Raw genomic sequence first — 18,475 nt, 5'->3', positions numbered from 1 at the left:
ACACAGTGGATGTCGGGGAGAACATTGTGAGATGCCACGTCGATCAGATCTTAGCGTCACAGGAACACGTCAACCCCATGTCTCGAGTACCTGGGGATGAACCCGACATACCGGTAGCATCTACTTCAGACCCAGTAGCAGTGGAACCCGATGAACTACCCGATGAAAAGGGGTCAGAATCGCCTCTGCACCAAGAACAAGAACCTCCAGAAAGGCGCTATCCCGAAAGGGTCAGGAAGCCGCCCCAAAGACTGAATCTATAAATGGACTTTTGTTGTTTAATGTACATGTTGAAATATTAATTGTTATTTGAATATTAGGGGTACTACTAATCTAAAAGGGGAGGAATTGTAGTGTATGTGCCTTTAAGTCAGAACTACTTTTACAGCTCCTGTATATTGTAGTACCGGCAGTGACCACACCTGTATATAAGCTATGCGCATGCCTCTGTACCCCCTGTTTTGAGACTACCCTCCTCCAGTAAAGACCTGTTTATTGTTAATGTACAGCATCCGTGTGATTATTTAATAAAAGCATATCCTCTGAACCACGGATCCAACAGGTAGATAAGGTGGTTAAAAAGGCATATGGGATACAGGAAACTTTGTTGGCCCAGTAATTCGGGTCCCAACGCGTGAGTAAGCACCGTTTACTCACGCGTGGGCCCGATGGAAGTGCCGGTTTTCAGCATGCACAGCGCATGCGTGGAAAACCGGCATTTCCTTTCCTCTGAACCAAGGGGTTCAGAGGTGGAATGCGTGCGCGCAGGAGTCTGCGCGCGCGCGCTGAAATTCCTTTTTTTTTTAAACAGGGTTGCCCGTGCGATAAGGCCTCCAGTTTTTACGCGAGAAAAAAGCAGACGTAAGTACGTAGTTTTAAAAAGTAAGTGGTCTATTAATTAAAGTTAGAATTTTTTTCCACAGGTTTATTATTTTTAAAGACTTTACAGTAAAGTAAGTGTATTTTTAGACCAGATTTTTAAAAAAATTATTTTTTTCAAAAATTTGAATAATTGTTTAAATTAGTTTTTTTACAGTTATTAATAGTTCATTTAATTAGTGGGATGTTTTTTAAAACTTTTATTTGAAGTTTAAGTACTGTTTTGGGCGCCCGGAGTTTTCATGAGTTTGACAGTTCTTACTATCAAACTCATGAATGAACTTTTGCAACCTCCGATTGGTTGCCCAGTGCTCACGTGATCCCAGCTGGCTCATCGAACTAACTACGCCGCTGGATCACGCAAGCACAGCGCGCCGGGAGCTGAACCGGGCCACTGACAGGAAATCCATGCAGGGCCAGGCTTCAACTGTCGGCGCGCTATGTAAGTGTAGGTCGGGGGCTTGCACCCGCGGGAAGCCCCCGACACCAATTTCTGGGCCGTTATATCCGGCACCGATGGGACTGAGCTGTTGCCGATCTATCAAAACTGCCGGACATACAAAGTTAATGTTGAAGCATACGGAGGTTTTCATCTCCGTATCTGACAACAAACACTGTTGCTTAGCAACAGCTTGTAAACAGTCGGCCCGTACCTTGGAAGCGTCTCTGTAGCTTAGCAACAGCTTCAGAGAGACTTTCCAGAGCCCGACTGTTGAAAACAAAGCCACGAGAAGAAAAAAAACCTAACAAAACGGCTCCTGATTTCTGCTGGTAGATCGAGGTTTCCGAACATACAACCTCCGGATAAACCAAAGTTTCCTGTACTTGCCTTCATTAGCCGAAGCATAGAATATAAGAGCATGGAGGTTATGATGGAGCTGTACAAAATGCTAGTTAGGCCACAGCTGGAATACTGTGTGCAGTTCTGGTCGCCGCACTATAGGAAGGATGTGATTGCATTGGAGAGGGTGCAGAGGAGATTCACCAGGATGTTACCTGGGCTGGAGCACTTCAGCTATGAAGAGAGACTGGACAGGCTAGGGTTCTTTTCCTGAATGGCCTGTTTCTGTGCCGTATATCCTATTTAATCCTATTTGTCTACACGGTAGAAGACACTAATATTATTCTAGAAATAGTGGGAACCAAGGGTCGAGCGAGAATGAGGAACTGAAAGATATTAGTATTAGTAAAACAGTAGCACTGGAGAAATTAATGGGACTGAAAGCAGATAAATCTCCTGGACCTGATGGCCTACATCCTCGGGTTTGAAAGACGTAACTACAAAGATAGTGGATGCATTGGCTTTGATCGTCCAGAATTCCCGAGACTCTAGGATTGTCTCCATGGATTGGAAGGTAGCAAACATAACCTTGTTATTCAAGAAAGGAAGGAGAGGGGAAACAGAGAACTACAGACCAGTTAGCCTGACATCAGTAGTAGGGAAAATGCTAGAATTTATTATTAAGGACGTGGTAACAGAGCACTTAGAAAATAATAATAGGATTGGGTAGAGTCAACGCAGATTTATGAAAGGGAAATTGTGTTTGACAAATCTGTTAGAGTTTTTTGAGGTTGTAACAAGCAGAATAGAGAAGGGGGAACCAGTGGATGTGGTGTATTTGTATTTTCAGAAGGCATTCGATAAGGTGCCACACAAGAGGCTATTAAACAAAATTAGGGCTCATGGGATTGTGGATAATATACTAGCATGGATTGAGGATTGGTTAACTGACAGAAAACAGAGAGTAGGAATAAACGGGTTGGCAGGCTGTAACTAGTGGGGTGCCGCAAGGATCAGTGCTTGGGCCTCCGCTGTTCACAATCTATATCAATGATTTGGATGAGGGAACCAAATGTAATATATCCAAGTTTGCTGATGTTACAAAGCTGGGTGGGAATGTAAGTTGTGAGGAGGATGCAAGGAGGCTTCAAGGGAATATAGACAGGCTAAGTGAATGGGCAAGTACATGGCAAATGGAATATAATGTGGAGAAATGTGAAGTTATCCACTTTGGTAGGAAAAATAGAAAAGCAGAGTATTTTTTAAATGGTGAGAGATTGGGAAATGTTGGTGTTCAGAGGGACTTGGGTGTACTTGTACACGAATCACTGAAAGTTAACATGCAGGTACAGCAAGCAATTCGGAAAGTAAATGGTATGATGGCTTTTATTACAAGAGGATTCGAGTATAAGAGTAAAGGCATCTTACTGCAATTATATAGGGCCCTGGTGAGACCACACCTGGAGTATGGTGTACAGTTATAGTCTCCTTACCTAATGAAGGATATACTTGCCACAGAGGGAGTGCAACGAAGGTTCACCAGACTGGTTCCTGGGATGGGGGATTGTCCTATGAGGAGAGATTGAGTAGACTAGGCCTATATTCTCTAGAGTTTAGAAGAATAAGAGGTGATCTCATTGAAACATACGAAATTCTTACAGGGCTTAATAGGGTAGATGCAGGGAGGATGTTTCCCCTGGTTGGGGAGTCTAGAATCAGGGGTCACAGTCTCAGAATAAGGGGTCGGCCAATTAGGACTGAGATGAGGAGAAATTTCTTCACTCAGAGGGTGGTGAATCTTTGGAATTCTCTACCCCAGAGGGCTGTGGAGGCTCAGTCGTTGAGTATATTCAAGACAGAAGTCAATAGATTTTTGAATATTAAGGGAATCAAGGGATATGGGGATAGTTCAGGAAAGTGGAGATGAGGTAGAAGATCAGCCATGATCTCACTGAATGGCGGAGCAGGCTCGAGGGGCCAAATGGCCAACTCCTGCTCCTATTTCTTATGTTCTCTAACCAGTGAGTGCTTCAAGAGGCGGTGTAAGGGATGCGCTATTGTAAACTTTAACACATTGCTGTGTGTGATGTATAGGATGCTGTAGATTGAGCTTTGAAGGTAAAATGCACTATACCTTTTCAGGGAGTGATTCATGTTGCTACTCCGTACCTGAATTGAAACATTTTCCGTTCAAAGCGCTTACACTCTTGTTGAATTTTGTGCTCATTAAGGTGAGGGATATGACTGCTGGGAAATGGAAGACTTTCTATTTCAGGAGTCCAGTGGTCCCATCAGGTACTCCTAAGTTATGCTCATCACAGGCTAGATGTAGACTAAAGCTCTCTTACACGGCCCCAAACACTCCCAGTCCAAGTACAGTAAAAGTACAGTAAAAGCTCCAACCTGATAGATCATCACTTTCCTCAGCCACAAGCTGTTTCTCAGTCCATTTCCATCACAGATTCTGCAGGCTTTCCACTTTCCATCCACTCTCATATCATTGGAAGAACTCGCTCACCATTGACAGAATGCTTCTGTCATCTCTACTTCACCTAACATCTATTCCATCAGCATGGGTGCCCTTTATACTGTCTCACTTTGGTCCTCAGAATCTGCCCACAAAAAGCCCCAACACCAGCAGGACCAACAACACCACCAACCTTCTCCGCAATCACCTGATGCTGCACAGGACAGAGGGCATCAGCACCCGAGCACATTGCTGCCCGGGAGGCCAAGATGGCCTCATCATGGCCAGGTTTACTTCACTTGAAGCTGAACACCCACCCTGGCTGCCACATGATGTGCCAGGTTGGCACCACCCCACACCAACACCATAAAGCATCTCAACAATGTCCAAGCCATTCCTTTCACACACCACCATTGCAGGGGGTACTGTTATGTCTCACCATTCACTGCAACTCATTAAGCCACTTCCAAAGGTGCAAACAAATCTGTCCAAGAACGAAAAGTGTTGAAAATAAAGGTTTCAATGTTTGACAGCACATTAACAGAAGCTTTACATTAACATTGGATAAAACACCCAAGTGGTTACCCTTGTGTGTTGTTAGTTGGTATGATTACACTAGGATGAGGGTGGGTGTGAGGAGTGGCTAGTGAGATGGGGATGTGATAATGTAGATAGACAGCGAGGGATGGGTGGAGGAGTTGGTGTGAGTAAGGGTGTGCAGGAGTAAAGTAGGGAAGGCAGAGTGATGGGGATGTGATGAGCGGCATCGGAGGATGAAGGTGAGTGTGGCTTTGTACTAATGTTTCGTGATCTAATGAGCTCATTGAAAGGTTTGCGCCACTGCACCCAGGTCCTCCTGATGACATCCCCGCTTGTGCCCTCCTGTGCAATGTGCAACCAGGCTGTGTTGATCTCTTGGGGAGGTCTCGTCCTCCCATGGGAGGGGAAGAGGACCTCCCTGCACGCTTGGACTCTGTCCATAAGCATATGGAGGGAGTCATGGGAGAACCTGGGTATAGCCCTGCACCTCTGTACAGTGATTGTCAGTGTTTCCTCACCTCCAATACTGTAGAACACTGACAGCACAAACCTCAAAAGAAAGTTGCCCATGACCCCTTTAAGGAAAGCGGCCGATGACGCGTCATGAATGAAGTCACCAGACCCGCTTCCTCTAATGGGCCGGGAAATGCGCTGGGCGGGCTTAACAAGCCCCATCAACGTAAGTTCATTTTCCAGAGCGGGATGGAGCCAGCAGTGGGGCCCCGACACCCCCCACCCCCGCTCCCACCGAGGTAAGGAAAATCTCAGCCTTAGTGTGACTTAATAAACAGTAACAACATCTTGCTGGTTTGTCATCTTGAATGACGATACTAATTGTAAACCAACAAAGTCAAAACCATTCGTTGAGCAAGTAGTTACCATAGAATCAGTTGGTGACTTCTCAACAGCTACAGCCAGTGACCCTGCAATAATAAACTTAAAAAAACACATTTCACATTAGTGAGCAAATTTAAATGAATTGAATAACCATTGAAATATGGGATTTTTGTCTTTTCTAAATTCTCATCCCCTCAAGGCTTTTGTTAGACTCTAGCTCCATACTGTCTCTACCTCCCTCTGGTTCCTCACTCAGATAGCCATTCTTCCTGTTTGAACCTTGAAAGAGAGTGAATGGAGGCAGTCCATTGGGCCATGGGTGTGGGGGACATCACAGCTGAGACTGATCCTGTTGGGACTTGAATATTTTTTCGGTTGCAGTCGATGAATAATTATCAGAAGGAGGAACCCAGGAGGATCTTCCCTTCTCTAGAGCTGAGTACTGAGGCCAGTCATCAGTGTGTGTCAGCCGTGGCTCAGTGGGCAGCACCCTCGCCTCCGAGTCAGAAGGTTGTGGGTCCAAGTCCCACTCCAGAGACTTGAGCACAAAAATCTAGGCTGACTCTTAGTGCAGTACTGAAGGAGTGCTGCACTGTCAGAGGTGTCGTCTTTCGAAGGAGACATTAAACTGAGGTCCCGTCTGCTCTCTCAGGTAAAAGCTGCCATGGCACTATTTCGAAGAAGAGCAGGAGTTATCCCCGGTGTCCTGGCCAATATCGATCTCTCAAACAACAGTCCTGATAATAAAGAACGAGATAAAAACAGTAGAGAGGAAAGGATCTTTGCTCGGAAAACCAAGATGTAGAATCAATTTGGGTGAGGCTAAGAAACAACAACGGGCATAAAACACTGGTGGGAGTTGTTTGCAGGCCCCCAAACAATAGTTGTAATGTTGGGCAAATTATAATTCAGGAAATTGGAGGTGCACATAAGAAGGGTAATACAGTAATCATGGGGGACTTTGATCTTCATATAGACTGGGCAAATCAAATTTTCAATTTTCAGTAATAGTGTGGAGGATGAGTTCCTGGAATGTATTCAAGATAGTTTCCAAGATCTGGATGTCGAGGAACCAATGAGAGAACAGCCTATTTTAGATCTAGTATTGTGCAATGAGAAAGGGCTAATTAAGGTAGTAAAGGAGCCTCTGGGGTGCAGTGATCATAACATGATAGTGTTTTATATTGAGTTTCTTAGGGGGAAAAATTCAGTTGTTTGCATCTCCCGTTAGCGCCTTAAGAGGGCGCTAATGGGGCGCAAAGCAACTAGCGTCCAGGCACGGCGATATCTGCGTCACTCGCGAAATTAACTAGACATTTTGCAGCGGCGCTAAACACTACCACCACGATCTCCTGCACCGGCAGATCGTGACGTCAGTCGAGTGCACAACGCCCCATTAGCGCCCCGGACCGGAAATTGAGTGGCGCCCCCTGCCTTACCACCTGCCGCTAGCAATGACAGGTCGAGGGGAGCGTTATGCTGTCAGAAAGGGACTAGGGGGGCGCTATTTAAAGGCGACCGCTTCCTGCCTTTTTTCGTTGGTGACATTTTTGCACCACACATTCTGAGAGAGAGAGAGAGAGATTTCTGGAGAGATTCAACGCTGTGTGAAGGAGTTTTGGGTACTGAGCAGCACTTTGCAGGTTCATTTGGATTTGCCCTTCCTTGTATCGATTTAGAAGAGACTATGGGGGCTGCACTCTGAGCTCTTTCCCTGGTTCTCTCCATTGTTCTTTCCAGCAGATTTGATGTACAGGTCTCTCCAGGCTGAGATCCAGGCCAAGATTCAAGGCTGCAATGAGCAGGATGTGGATGGAGAGCAAGATCAACCCTCCCTTTTAAGATAAAAACAGAAAATGCAGGAGAAACTCAGCAGGTCAAGCAGCATCTGTGAAGAGAGAAACAGAGTTAACGTTTCAGGTTGATGACCATTCGTCAGAACTCCCCTTTAAGAATTGGACGGCGCCAGTGTGTCTGTGTTCCATTGCTGACTGACATCACATGAGCTTCGCCAGCGCTCTGAGGTGGCGCCTCGCTCCTTGGCCTTTGCGCCTTAAGACAGGTGTGAAGCGCCTGATTTGGCGCTCCAATCACCTCTGGGGCGATAAAAGCCAAGTTTGCCGTCGGAGGCGATAATTAGCGCCAGGCGCTAAACTTTGCGCACGGCTGATAATGGCGCCCCAAACGGGGCGATACTGAATTTTTATCCCTTAGTATTTTATATTGAGTTTCAGAGTGATTTATTTAAGTCTGAAACTACGGTCTTAAATCTGAACAAAGCAAGCTATGTAGGTATGAGAGGTGGGTTTTCTAATGTAGATGGGAAACTAGATTAAAATATATGATTGTAGGTAAACAATGGCAAACATTAAAAAAATTAATCTATAATTCGCAACAAATATACATTCCCCCAAGGAATAAAAAACCCATGTGGTCCAACCATGGCTAAGAAGAGAAGTTAAAGATAGTATTAGATTAAAGGAAGCGGCTTATAATGGTGCCAAAAAAAGAATAGTAAACCTGAGGATTGGGAGGATTTTAGAATTCAACAAAGGAAGACCAAGAAATTGATAAAGAAAGATAAAAGAGAATGAGAGAGTAAACTAGCAAGAGATATAAAAACAGATTGTAAAAGCTTCTATAGGTATGTTAAAAGGAAAAGATTAGCAAATGTAAACATGGGGTCGCTTAGAGGCAGAGACAGGAGAAATTATAATGGGGAATAGGGAATGGCAGAGAAAATAAACAAATACTTTGGTATCTGTCTTCATGGTAGAAGACACAAAAACAGTTTGGAAATATAGGGAACCAAGGGTCTAACGAGAATGAGGAATGTAACAAAATTAGCGTTAGTAAAGAAATAGTGTTGGAGAAATTAATAGGAATAAAAGTCAACAAACCCCCAGACCCAGGCTGCATCTTAAGGTTTTAAAAGAGGTGACTACAGAGATAGTGGATACACTGGTTTTGATCTTCCTGAATTCCCTAGATAGTGGAATAATCCCAGCGGATTGGAAGGAAGCAAATGTAACCCTGTTATTCAAGAAATGAGGGAAGAGAGAAAACAGGGAACGAGAGACCAATTATCTGGACATCTGTTGGAGGAACAATGCTAGAATCTATTATTAGGGACATGGTAACAGGATACTTAGAAAACCATAATATGGCTCGACAGAGTCAACATGGTTTTATGAAAGGCAATCGTGTTTAACAAATTTATTAGAATTTTTTGAGGTTCTAACGAGTAGGATAGATAAGGGGGAACCAGTGCATGTGGTGTATTTGGATTTTCAAAAAGTTTTTGATAAGGTGCCACAAAGAGGTTATTACACAAAAGTAGGGGTCATGGAACTGGAGGTGATATAAGGGGGCAGTAATTCCTCCCCAAATGCGTGAGTACGGAAGGGGTACTCACGCGTCTGGCCGGAGGAAATGCCGGTTTTCAGCATGCACAGCGCATGCGTTGAAAACCGGCATTTCCTCTCCTCTAACCCAAGAGTTGAAGAGGCTAGTGCGTGCGCTGTAGGGGGCAGCGCGTGCGTCTTGGATTTCCTCTGTTTTGGGGGATTTGCGCATGTCTAAAGGCCTCTGGTCTTTACGCTTGTAAAAAGCACACGTAAGTATTTATTTTTACAGGTAAGTGGTGTTTTAGTGCAATTTAGATTTTTTTTCCCCACAGGTTTATTATTTTAAAGAATCTACAATAAGGTAAGTTTAGCTTTAGACCCTTTTTATTAAAAATTTATTTTTTCAAAAAAAAAATTGTTTAAATTATTTTTTTTAAACTTATTTATACTTAATTTAATGATTGGGATGTTTTTTAAATTTTTATTTAAAGTTTAAATAGTGTTTTGGGCCCCCGTAGTTTTCATGAGTTTGACAGTTCTCACTCTCAAACTCATGAATGAACCTTCCCCTCGCCTGATTGGTTGTACAGTGCTCACCTGATCCCAGCCGGCACATCGCACTAACTACGCCGCTGGATCAGGTAAGCACAGCGCGCCGACATCTGAACCGGGCCTGTGACAGGAAATGCAAGCAGGCCCGGGCTTCAGATGTCAGCGCGCAGGGTGAGTGCAGATCGGGGGCTTGCACGCGCGGCAAGCTCCCGATCCTAATTTCAGGGCCATTAGCATGGATTGAGGATTGGTTAACAGACAGAAAACAGAGAGTAGGAATAAACCTGTCATTTTCGGGTTGCCAGGCTGTAACTAGTGGGGTACCGCAAGGATCAGTGCTTGGGCCTCAGCTATTTATAATCTATATTAATGACTTAGATGAGGGGATTGAGTGTAATGTATCAAAGTTTGCTGATGATACAAAGTTAGGTGGGAAAGTAAGCTGTGAGGAGGAAACAGAGAGGCTGCAGAGAGATATAGACAAGTTAAGTTAATGGGCAAGAACATGCCAGATGGAATATAATGTAGAGAATTGTGAAGTTATTCACTTTGGTAGGAAAAATAGAAAAGCAGAATATTTTTTAAATGGTGAGAGACAGGGAAATGTTGTTATTCAGAGGGACATGGGTGTCCATTCTACAGGAATCACAGCAAGTTAACCTGCAGGCAAGCAATTAGGAAAGCAAATGGTATGTTGGCCTTTATTACAAAGGGATTGGAGTATAAGAGTAAAGAAGCTACAGTTGTACAGGGACTTGGTAAGACCACACCTGGAGTATTGTGTACGGTTTTGTTCTCCTTACCTGAGGAAGGATATAGTTGCTTTAGAGGGAGTGCAACGAAGGTTCACTAGACTGATTCCTGGTATGAGGGGATTGTCCTATGAGGAGAGATTGAATAGACTAGGCCTATATTCACTAAAGTGTAGAAGAATGAGAGGTGATCTCATTGAAACATGTGAAATTCATACTGGGTTTGACAGGGTAGATGCTGGGAGGATGTTCCCCCTGACTGGGGAGTCTAGAACCAGGGGTCACAGTCTCAGATTAAGGGGTCGGCCATTTAGGACTGAGATGAGGGTGGTGAACCTTGGAATTCTCTACCCCAGAGGGCAGTGGATGCTCAGTGATTGAGTATATTCAAGACAGAGATCGATAGATTTTTGGATACTAAGGGAATCAAGGGCTAGTGTGGGAAGGTGGACTGGAGGTAGAATATCAGCCATCATCTTATTGAATGGTGGAGCAGGCTTGAAGGGCTGAATGGCCGACTCCTGCTCCTATTTCTTATGTTCAGGCCTGTAACCAACGGGCCTCAAGCCTCAGTTGAATGCTTTTGATGAGCTGCTGGCGCCCATCGTGCCTCCAAGGGATTCATTTCGGGCCGCCTGCCTCGCTGGCAGAGGCGTTCAGGCAAGTGTCGGGTGATGGAGGGGGTGGAGGGGGGGCGGTGGAGGACAATGGGAGGGGGGCAGATGGCGGGCAGCAACAGACGTCAGTTGTGCTCCTGGAGCCAGGAGAAGCTCTGCTGTTCCTCCTGGTTCTACGTTAAGCTACAAAAAATTGTTGGTGGCGGTCGTTTGCTAGGCCACAACGGTGACAGGAACACCTGTTCTAAAACAGGAGCAATGCCCTCTCATTAACATATGCAAGGGGTCTAAAGCTGGTTTTACAGACTGACTATCCGTACAATTCTTTCTGGAAAGTTGCCAACACTCAATTGCTGCCGGATGTTCCTACTGAACAACAGGAAGACATAGAAACATAGAAGATAGGAGCAGGAGTAAGCCATTCGGCCCCTCGAGCCTGCTCCGCCATTCAATGAGATCATGGCTGATCATCCAAATTCAGTACCCTGTCCCTGCTTTCTCCCCATATCCCTTGATCCCTTTAGCCTTAAGAAATATATCCAACTCCTTCTTGAATATATTTAATGAATTGGCCTCAACTGCCTTCTGTGGTAGAGAATTCCACAGCTTCACCACTCTGTGGGTGAAGAAATTCCTCCTCATCTCTGTCCTAAATGGCTTACCACGTATCTTTAGACTGTGACCCCTGGTTCTGGACTGCCCCGCCATCGGGAACATCCTTCCTGCATCTAGTCTGTCTAGTCCTGTTAGAATTTTATAAGTTTCAATGAGATCCCCTCTCATCCTTCTAAACTCCAGCGAATATAAGCCCAATCGACCCAATCTGTCCTCATACGTCATTTCTGCCATCCCAGGTATCAGTCTGGTGAATCTTCGCTGCACTCCCTCCATGGCATGAACATCCTTCCTCAGATAAGGCGACCAAAATGGCACACAATACTCAAGGTGTGGTCTCACCAAGGCCCTGTACAACTGCAGCAAGACATCCTTGTTCCTGTACTCAAACCCTCTCGCTACGAAGGCCAACATACCATTTGCCTTCTTAACCGCCTGCTGCACCTGCATGCTTACCTTCAGCGACTGGTGCACAAGGACACCCAGGTCTCGCTGTACTTCCCCTTCTCCCAATCTATTGCCGTTCAGATAATAATCTGCCTTCCTGTTTTTGCCACCAAAGTGGATAACCTCACATTTATCCACATTATACTGCATCTGCCAATGTAACTGGTAGAATAGATAAGGGAGAACCAGTGGATGTGGTGTATTTGGACTTTCAAAAAGCCCTGCAATTTTCTGTTCTTGTACTCGTCAGTGGTACTTACTAGAATTCCAGTCCACCAGGGTGTCCCTACGATTAGGGAAAAGTCAATGCTGCAATTATAATCATCATCTGGGTAAAGGTTGACTTGTATCGTTCCAATGATTATGCTGATGATACCCGTCAAAATCTCCGTAATCTGCAAGAACCAGAAAATTGTGTCAAATTATAAAAAGGAAGGTGCGATAGAGTCTCACCTTGCCACCTTGGCGTGAAACTGGTACTGCAGATCACCCGCCCGTTCTGTGGAAAGAGTCCGATTTTCACGTCTATTGATTTCTACTTTGTGCGGTTTATACCACACGCTTGCAACTTGGAAATCCTGAATTTGAAATGATAATTTTCAGGATTTATCGAAGAAAACAACATTTAAAAAAGCAATAGAACAGAATAATTCATAGACCACTTCTCTCCTTTACAATTAATGTATGAATGTATTGTCAATGCTGTGGCTAAACTAGGAATACATGTTTGGTAATTGCTTGCGGTATGGAGGCGAAACTGATATTTTGAATGAAAAGTAAATGTTGAATTTATTGTGACACCTTTGCAGATTTTTGGCTGGGTGGAGCGAACAAAGGAAATTCTGGTGAGGAGGATCATATGGCGGTAACAGAACTCGCCTGATTCTCCTGCCATTGAAATATATACAAGGGAAAACTGCCAGCTTGTGAAAGGGATGTGTGATGACACAACTAGGTGTATTCTATAGGCCATCAACTAGTGGGAAAGATATAGAGGAGCAAATTTGCAGGGAAATTACAGAGAGGTGCAAGAACTCTAGAGTTGTGATAATAGGGGCCTTCAAATATCCTAATATAGACTGGGATAGTAATAGTATAAAGGGCAGAGAGGGGGAAGAATTTCTGAGGTGTGTTCAGGAGAACTTTCTTGATCAGTACGTTTCCAGCCCAACAAGGAAGGAGGCATTGCTGGATCTGGTTCTGGGGAATGAGGTGGGTCAAGTGGAGCAAGTGTTAGTTGGGGAACATTTAGGGAACACTGATCATAGTTTCATAAGGTTTAGATTAGCTATGGAAAAGGACAGGGAGCAAGCTAGAGTAAAAATACTTAGTTGGAGGAAGGCAAATTTCAGTGGGTTGAGAATGGATCTGGCCCGGGTATATAGGAATCAAAGATTGGCAGGCAAAACTGTAATGGAACAATGGGCTGCCTTTAAAGAGATGGTTCGGGTACAGTCGAGGTACGTTCCCATGAGGGGGAAAGGTAGGACAACCAAAGTCAGAGCTCCCTGGATGATGAAAGAGATAGAGTAAGATGAAGCAGAAAAAGTGGGCATATGACAGATGTCAGGTTGAGAATACAAGTGAGAATCAGGCTGAATATAGAAAGTTCAGAGGGAAAGTGAAAAAGAAGAGGGACAGAGAGTAGGAGAATAGATTTGCAGCTAACATAAAAGGGAATTAAAAAGTCTTCTATAGGCATATATATATAATATATATAGTAAATGGGTAGTAAGAGGAGGGGTGGGGCCAATTAGGGACCAAAAAGGAGACCTATGCATGGAGGCAGAAGGCATGGCTGAGGTACTAAATGAGTTCTTTGCATCTGTCTTCACCAAAGAAGATGCTGCCAAAGTCATAGTGAAAGAGGAGGTAGTTGAGATACTGAATGGGATAAAAATTGATGAAGGAGGTACTAGAAAGGCTGGCTGTACTTAAAGTAGATAAGTCACCAGGGTCAGATGGGATGCATCCTAGGATGCTGAGGGAAGTAAACGTGGAAATTGCGGAGGTATTGGCCATAACCCTCCAATCCCCCTTGGATACGGAGGTGGTGCTAGAGGATTGGAGAATTGCAAATGTTACACCATTGTTCAAAAAGGTGTGTAAAGATAAACCCAGCAACTACAGGCCAGTCAGTTTAACTCGGTAGTGGGGAAGCTTTTAGAAATGATAATCAGGGCCAAAATTAACAGTCACTTGGACAAGTGTGGATTAATTAAGGAAAGCCAGCAAGGATTTGTTAGAGGCAAATCGTGTTTAACAGAGAGAGTTGATGAGGGCAATGTGGTTGATGTGGTGTACATGGACTTCCAAAAGGCATTTCATAAAGTGCCACTTAATAGGTTTGCCAGCAAAGTTGAAGCCCATGGAATAAACGGGACAGTGGCAGCATGGATACGAAATTAGCTAAGTGACAGAAAAGAGAGAATAGTGGTGAATGTTTGTTTGTCGGACTGGAGGAAGGTATGCAGTGGTGTTCCTTAGGGTACAGTACTAGGACCACTGCTTTTCAGGAGATATATTAATGAGTTGGACTTGGGTGTACAGGGCATAATTTCAAAATTTGCAGATGACACAAAACTTGGAAGTATAGTTAACAGTGAGGAGGGTAGGGATAGACTTCAAGAGGACATAGACAGGCTGGTGGACTGGGCGGACACGCGGCAGATGAAATTTAACGCGGAAAAGTGCGAAGTGATACATTTTGGTAGGAAGAACGAGGGGATGCATCAACACAGGCATCTGGGGGTATATGTGCACAAATCATTGAAGGTGGCAGAGAAGGTTGAGAAAGTGGTTAGGAAAGCATACGGGATCCTGGGATTCATAAATAGAGGCATAAAGTACAAAAGCAAGAAAGTTATGATGAACCTCTATAAAACACTGGTTTGGCCTCAACTGGAGTATTGTGTCCAATTCTGGGCACCGCACTTTAGGAAGGATGTGAAGGCCTTAGAGAGGGTGCAGAAAAGATTTACGAGAATGGTTCCAGGGATGAGAGACTTCAGTTACATGAATAGACTGGAGAAGCTGGGCTTGTTCTCCTTGGAGCAGAGAAGGTTGAAAGGAGATTTGATAGAGGTGTTCAAAATCATGAGGGGTCTTGGCAGAGTAGATAGAGAGAAACTGTTCCCATTGGCGGAAAAGTCGAGAACCAGTGAACAAGATTTAAGGTGATTGGCAAAAGAACCAAAGGCAACATGAGGAAAAACTTTTTTATGCAGCGAGTGGTGAGGATCTGGAATGCACTGCCTGAAAGGGTGGTGGAGGCAGGGAATTGGATAAGTACCTGAAGGAAAAAAAATTGCAGGGCTACGAAGGGCGGGGGAAGTGGGACTAGCTGAAGTGCTCTTGCAGAGAGCTGGCACGGGCTCGACGGGCCGAATGGCCTTCTTCCGTGCTGTAACCATTCTATGATTCTCTCCACCAGATTTTCCTGGCAATCCTTAACACGCAGGTGGTAATGATGAACATTTCACCCACTGTGTATTTTATTACAGACTTATGGAACCACACAACAGAAGGAGGCCATTCAGCCCACTGTGCCTGTGCCGGCTCTTTGAAAAATGAGTCCCACTCCCCCTGCTCTTTCCCTGTAGCCCTGCATTTTTTTTTCTTTTCATGTATATATCCAATTGCCTTTTGAAAGTTAGTATTAAATATGCTTCCAGCGCCCTTTCAGGCCGTGCATTCCAGATCGTGACAAGATGTGAACATGTTGGCCTGGAATTTGCGGTGGGTAACAACAGCGAACGAAGAGTGTTATTACCCCTTTGAAACTGACCGCGCATTCTAACGTGGAAATCTTGAAGTTCGGGTCAGTCATTCACTGCTCTGACACTGGCTGCGCTGTGGACCCGCCATAGCCGGCAATCCGTGTAATCCGGGAAATCAGTGAAACTCATGAAAACATTTCTGCGGAAACAGCCCTGTTAAATGCCTCGTTAAATTTTAGACTGTGTTGGAATAGATGTAACTGGAGTTTTAACAGCATATTGACTGCTAAACAAACATTACAGCCCTGAAAAACGAATTTTTTAATTTTGTAGTGTAAAATTTCTCCATAAATGATGAAAATCACAATTTTTAAAAAAGTTTGTTCATATTTATTTCAGGTTTACCATTTCCCCATGTGAGAACCCCCAATGTTTCTTTTGCTCTCTGCAACATTTTTTTTTTAAATGTCTAAATAAAAGCAACTTCTTCACTTCCTGGTTCGCTGTCTGTGAGAATTCTGCATTGTGATTGGCTGCTTAGACAGCTTGTCGCCGTCACGGCAGCATCGCACTAGGGATTCCCCACTATTCCCCACTGATCTGACTGATGCGTTGCGAAAGGCAAACTTCCCTGTGGCAGCTTTCTTCGGGGCCAGCGGCGAACGCCTTCGCTAACCGCAAATTCCTTTTTAAGTTATTTTAGAGATGTAAAAATTTGGAAAGTTTACTTGTCAGAATATTTTTTTTTCCAATTGTCACTTCCTCTTCCACCACCCCAACTGACCTTTGATATGTGACCCACGTGACTGCACTTGTGTGCAGAGCAAGACAGTAACTGCAGCTAAGCTATTCGCCTCTGTTGGTATCACAGCCAAGCCCAATCCAGTCCTGACTCTACTTGCATATTGGCACATCTCACAGCAGGGGTCACTAAAGAGCCACCTGAATTTCTTTCCTTGCTGAGAATGCTGAACCCAGTTGGAGGCTCCCTGTTGCCATTTCAGCTGAGGACAGCTAACCCGTCATAGAGCGCAGATACCGAACCTGGGATCTTTCTGCTCTGCACAGCTGGGGAACGCCCTGTCTTACATCAAATAACAAAAGCCACCCAAGTCACCGTCAACACCATTTTAGAGTCATAGAGTCATAGAGTTTTACAGCGCAGAAAGAGGCCCTTCGGCCCATCGTGTCTGCGCCGTCCATCAATCCCTGTCCAGTCTAACCCCATTTTCCAGCATTTGGTCCATAGCCTTGTATGCAATGGCATTTCAAGTGCCCATCCAAATGCTTCTTGAATGTTGTGAGGGTTCCTGCCTCTACCACCCTTTCAGGCAGTGAGTTCCAGCTTCCAACCACCCTCTGGGTGAAAAAGTTCCTCCTCAAATCCCCTCTAAATCTCCTGCCCCTTACCCTGAATCTATGCCCCCTTGTTATTGACCCCCCTACTAAGGGGAAAAGTTCCTCTTTATCTACCCTATCTATGCCCCTCATCATTTTGTACACCTCAATCAGGTCCCCCCTCAGCCTCCTTTTCTCCAAAGAAAACAACCTCAGCCTGTTTAGTCTTTCTTCATAGCTGAGGCGCTCCATCCCAGGTAACATCCTGGTGAATCTCCTCTGCACCCTCTCCAAAGCAATCACATCCCTCCTATAGTGAGGCGACCAGAACTGCACACAGTACTCCAGCTGTGGCCTCACCAGCGTTTTGTACAGCTCCATCATAACCTCCCTGCTCTTATATTCTATGCCTCTGCTAATGAAGGCAAGTATCCCATATGCCTTTTTAACCACCTTATCTACCTGTTCCGCTGCCTTCAGGGATCTATGTACATGTACACCAAGGTCCCTCTGACCCTCTGTACTTCCTAGGGTCCTACCACTCATTGTGTATTCCCTTGCCTTATTTGTCCATCCAAAATGCATCACCTCGCACTTTTCAGGGTTAAATTCCATTTGCCACTTTTCCGCCCATCTGACCAACCCGTTAATATCATCCTGTAGCCTGAGGCTTTCCTCCTCGCAATTTACCACCCCACCAATTTTCGTGTCATCCGCGAACTTACTGATCATACCCTTTACATTCTCATCCATATCATTAATGTAGATCACAAACAGCAAGGGACCCAGCACCGATCCCTGAGGTACCCCACTGGACACAGGCTTCCAGTCACAAAAGCAACCTTCGACCATCACCCTCTGCCTCCTGCCACTCAGCCAGTTTAGGATCCAATGCGCCAAGGCCCCCTGGATCCCATGGGCTCTTACCTTCTTGACCAGTCTCCTATGCGGGACTTTGTCAAAAGCTTTACTGAAGTCCATGTAAACCACATCCACAGCATTTCCCTCATCCACACACCTAGTCACCCCCTCGAAAAATTCAATCAGATTGGTCAGACATGATTTACCCTTGACAAAGCCATGCTTTTATATTGCTACATTACCCCTTTGTGTTGGAATCGTTATTTGACTGTTTGGTTAGCAATGTTTCTTCTGAACCCTATTTAACTAAAATATAAACAATATTTCCCACATCGGACAATGCGCTTACACCCAGGGCCTTGAGTTTTCCTTTAAGCATCTCCTGTACACCAAACTTATTTTCAGCGACGATTGTAGCCAATTTTTTGTTCAGCTGTGGTGCAAACGGTGCAAGAACAATTTCACCGTTCTTTGACAAGTCAGCCATTTTCGTTGTGATTGTCTGAAAGACAAAACATAGTAAAATGAGCCTTTTCTGATTTGCAAACCAATCTTCTATTATATATATTGTATATCAATTCACAGTCAATAGCTACATCAGTGACATCCTGTGCAATAACTTGTGCACAATTCTGAATAAAACGCAGATACAGAGAAACAGAAATGCTTTTCTTTTATAAAACTTTGGGTAACTTGGGGTTCGGAGAAACGCGATCCAGGATA

General features: G+C 44.6%; 1 protein-coding gene across 1 annotated transcript in view; it reads right to left on the bottom strand.

The window, feature by feature from the left end:
• Nucleotides 1-18,475, bottom strand: part of LOC147115429 (membrane-spanning 4-domains subfamily A member 8-like) — a 32,004-nt gene that overhangs the window by 11,973 nt on the left and 1,556 nt on the right. Inside the window, exons 2-4 of the mRNA XM_085989583.1 lie at nt 18,102-18,254; nt 12,095-12,229; nt 5,547-5,603 (exon numbers count right to left, since the gene is read on the bottom strand). Coding sequence (XP_085845709.1) covers nt 5,547-5,603; nt 12,095-12,229; nt 18,102-18,254 — 345 coding nt within the window. The remainder of the gene's footprint in view (nt 1-5,546; nt 5,604-12,094; nt 12,230-18,101; nt 18,255-18,475) is intronic.

Source organism: Somniosus microcephalus, chromosome 6 (assembly GCF_052327205.1).
Source record: "Somniosus microcephalus isolate GS21.2 chromosome 6, FLI_Smic_1.0, whole genome shotgun sequence".
NCBI lineage: Eukaryota > Metazoa > Chordata > Chondrichthyes > Squaliformes > Somniosidae > Somniosus > Somniosus microcephalus.
The sequence above is the reverse complement of the archived record's forward strand: the minus strand, read 5'-3'. Positions and strand labels throughout refer to the sequence as shown.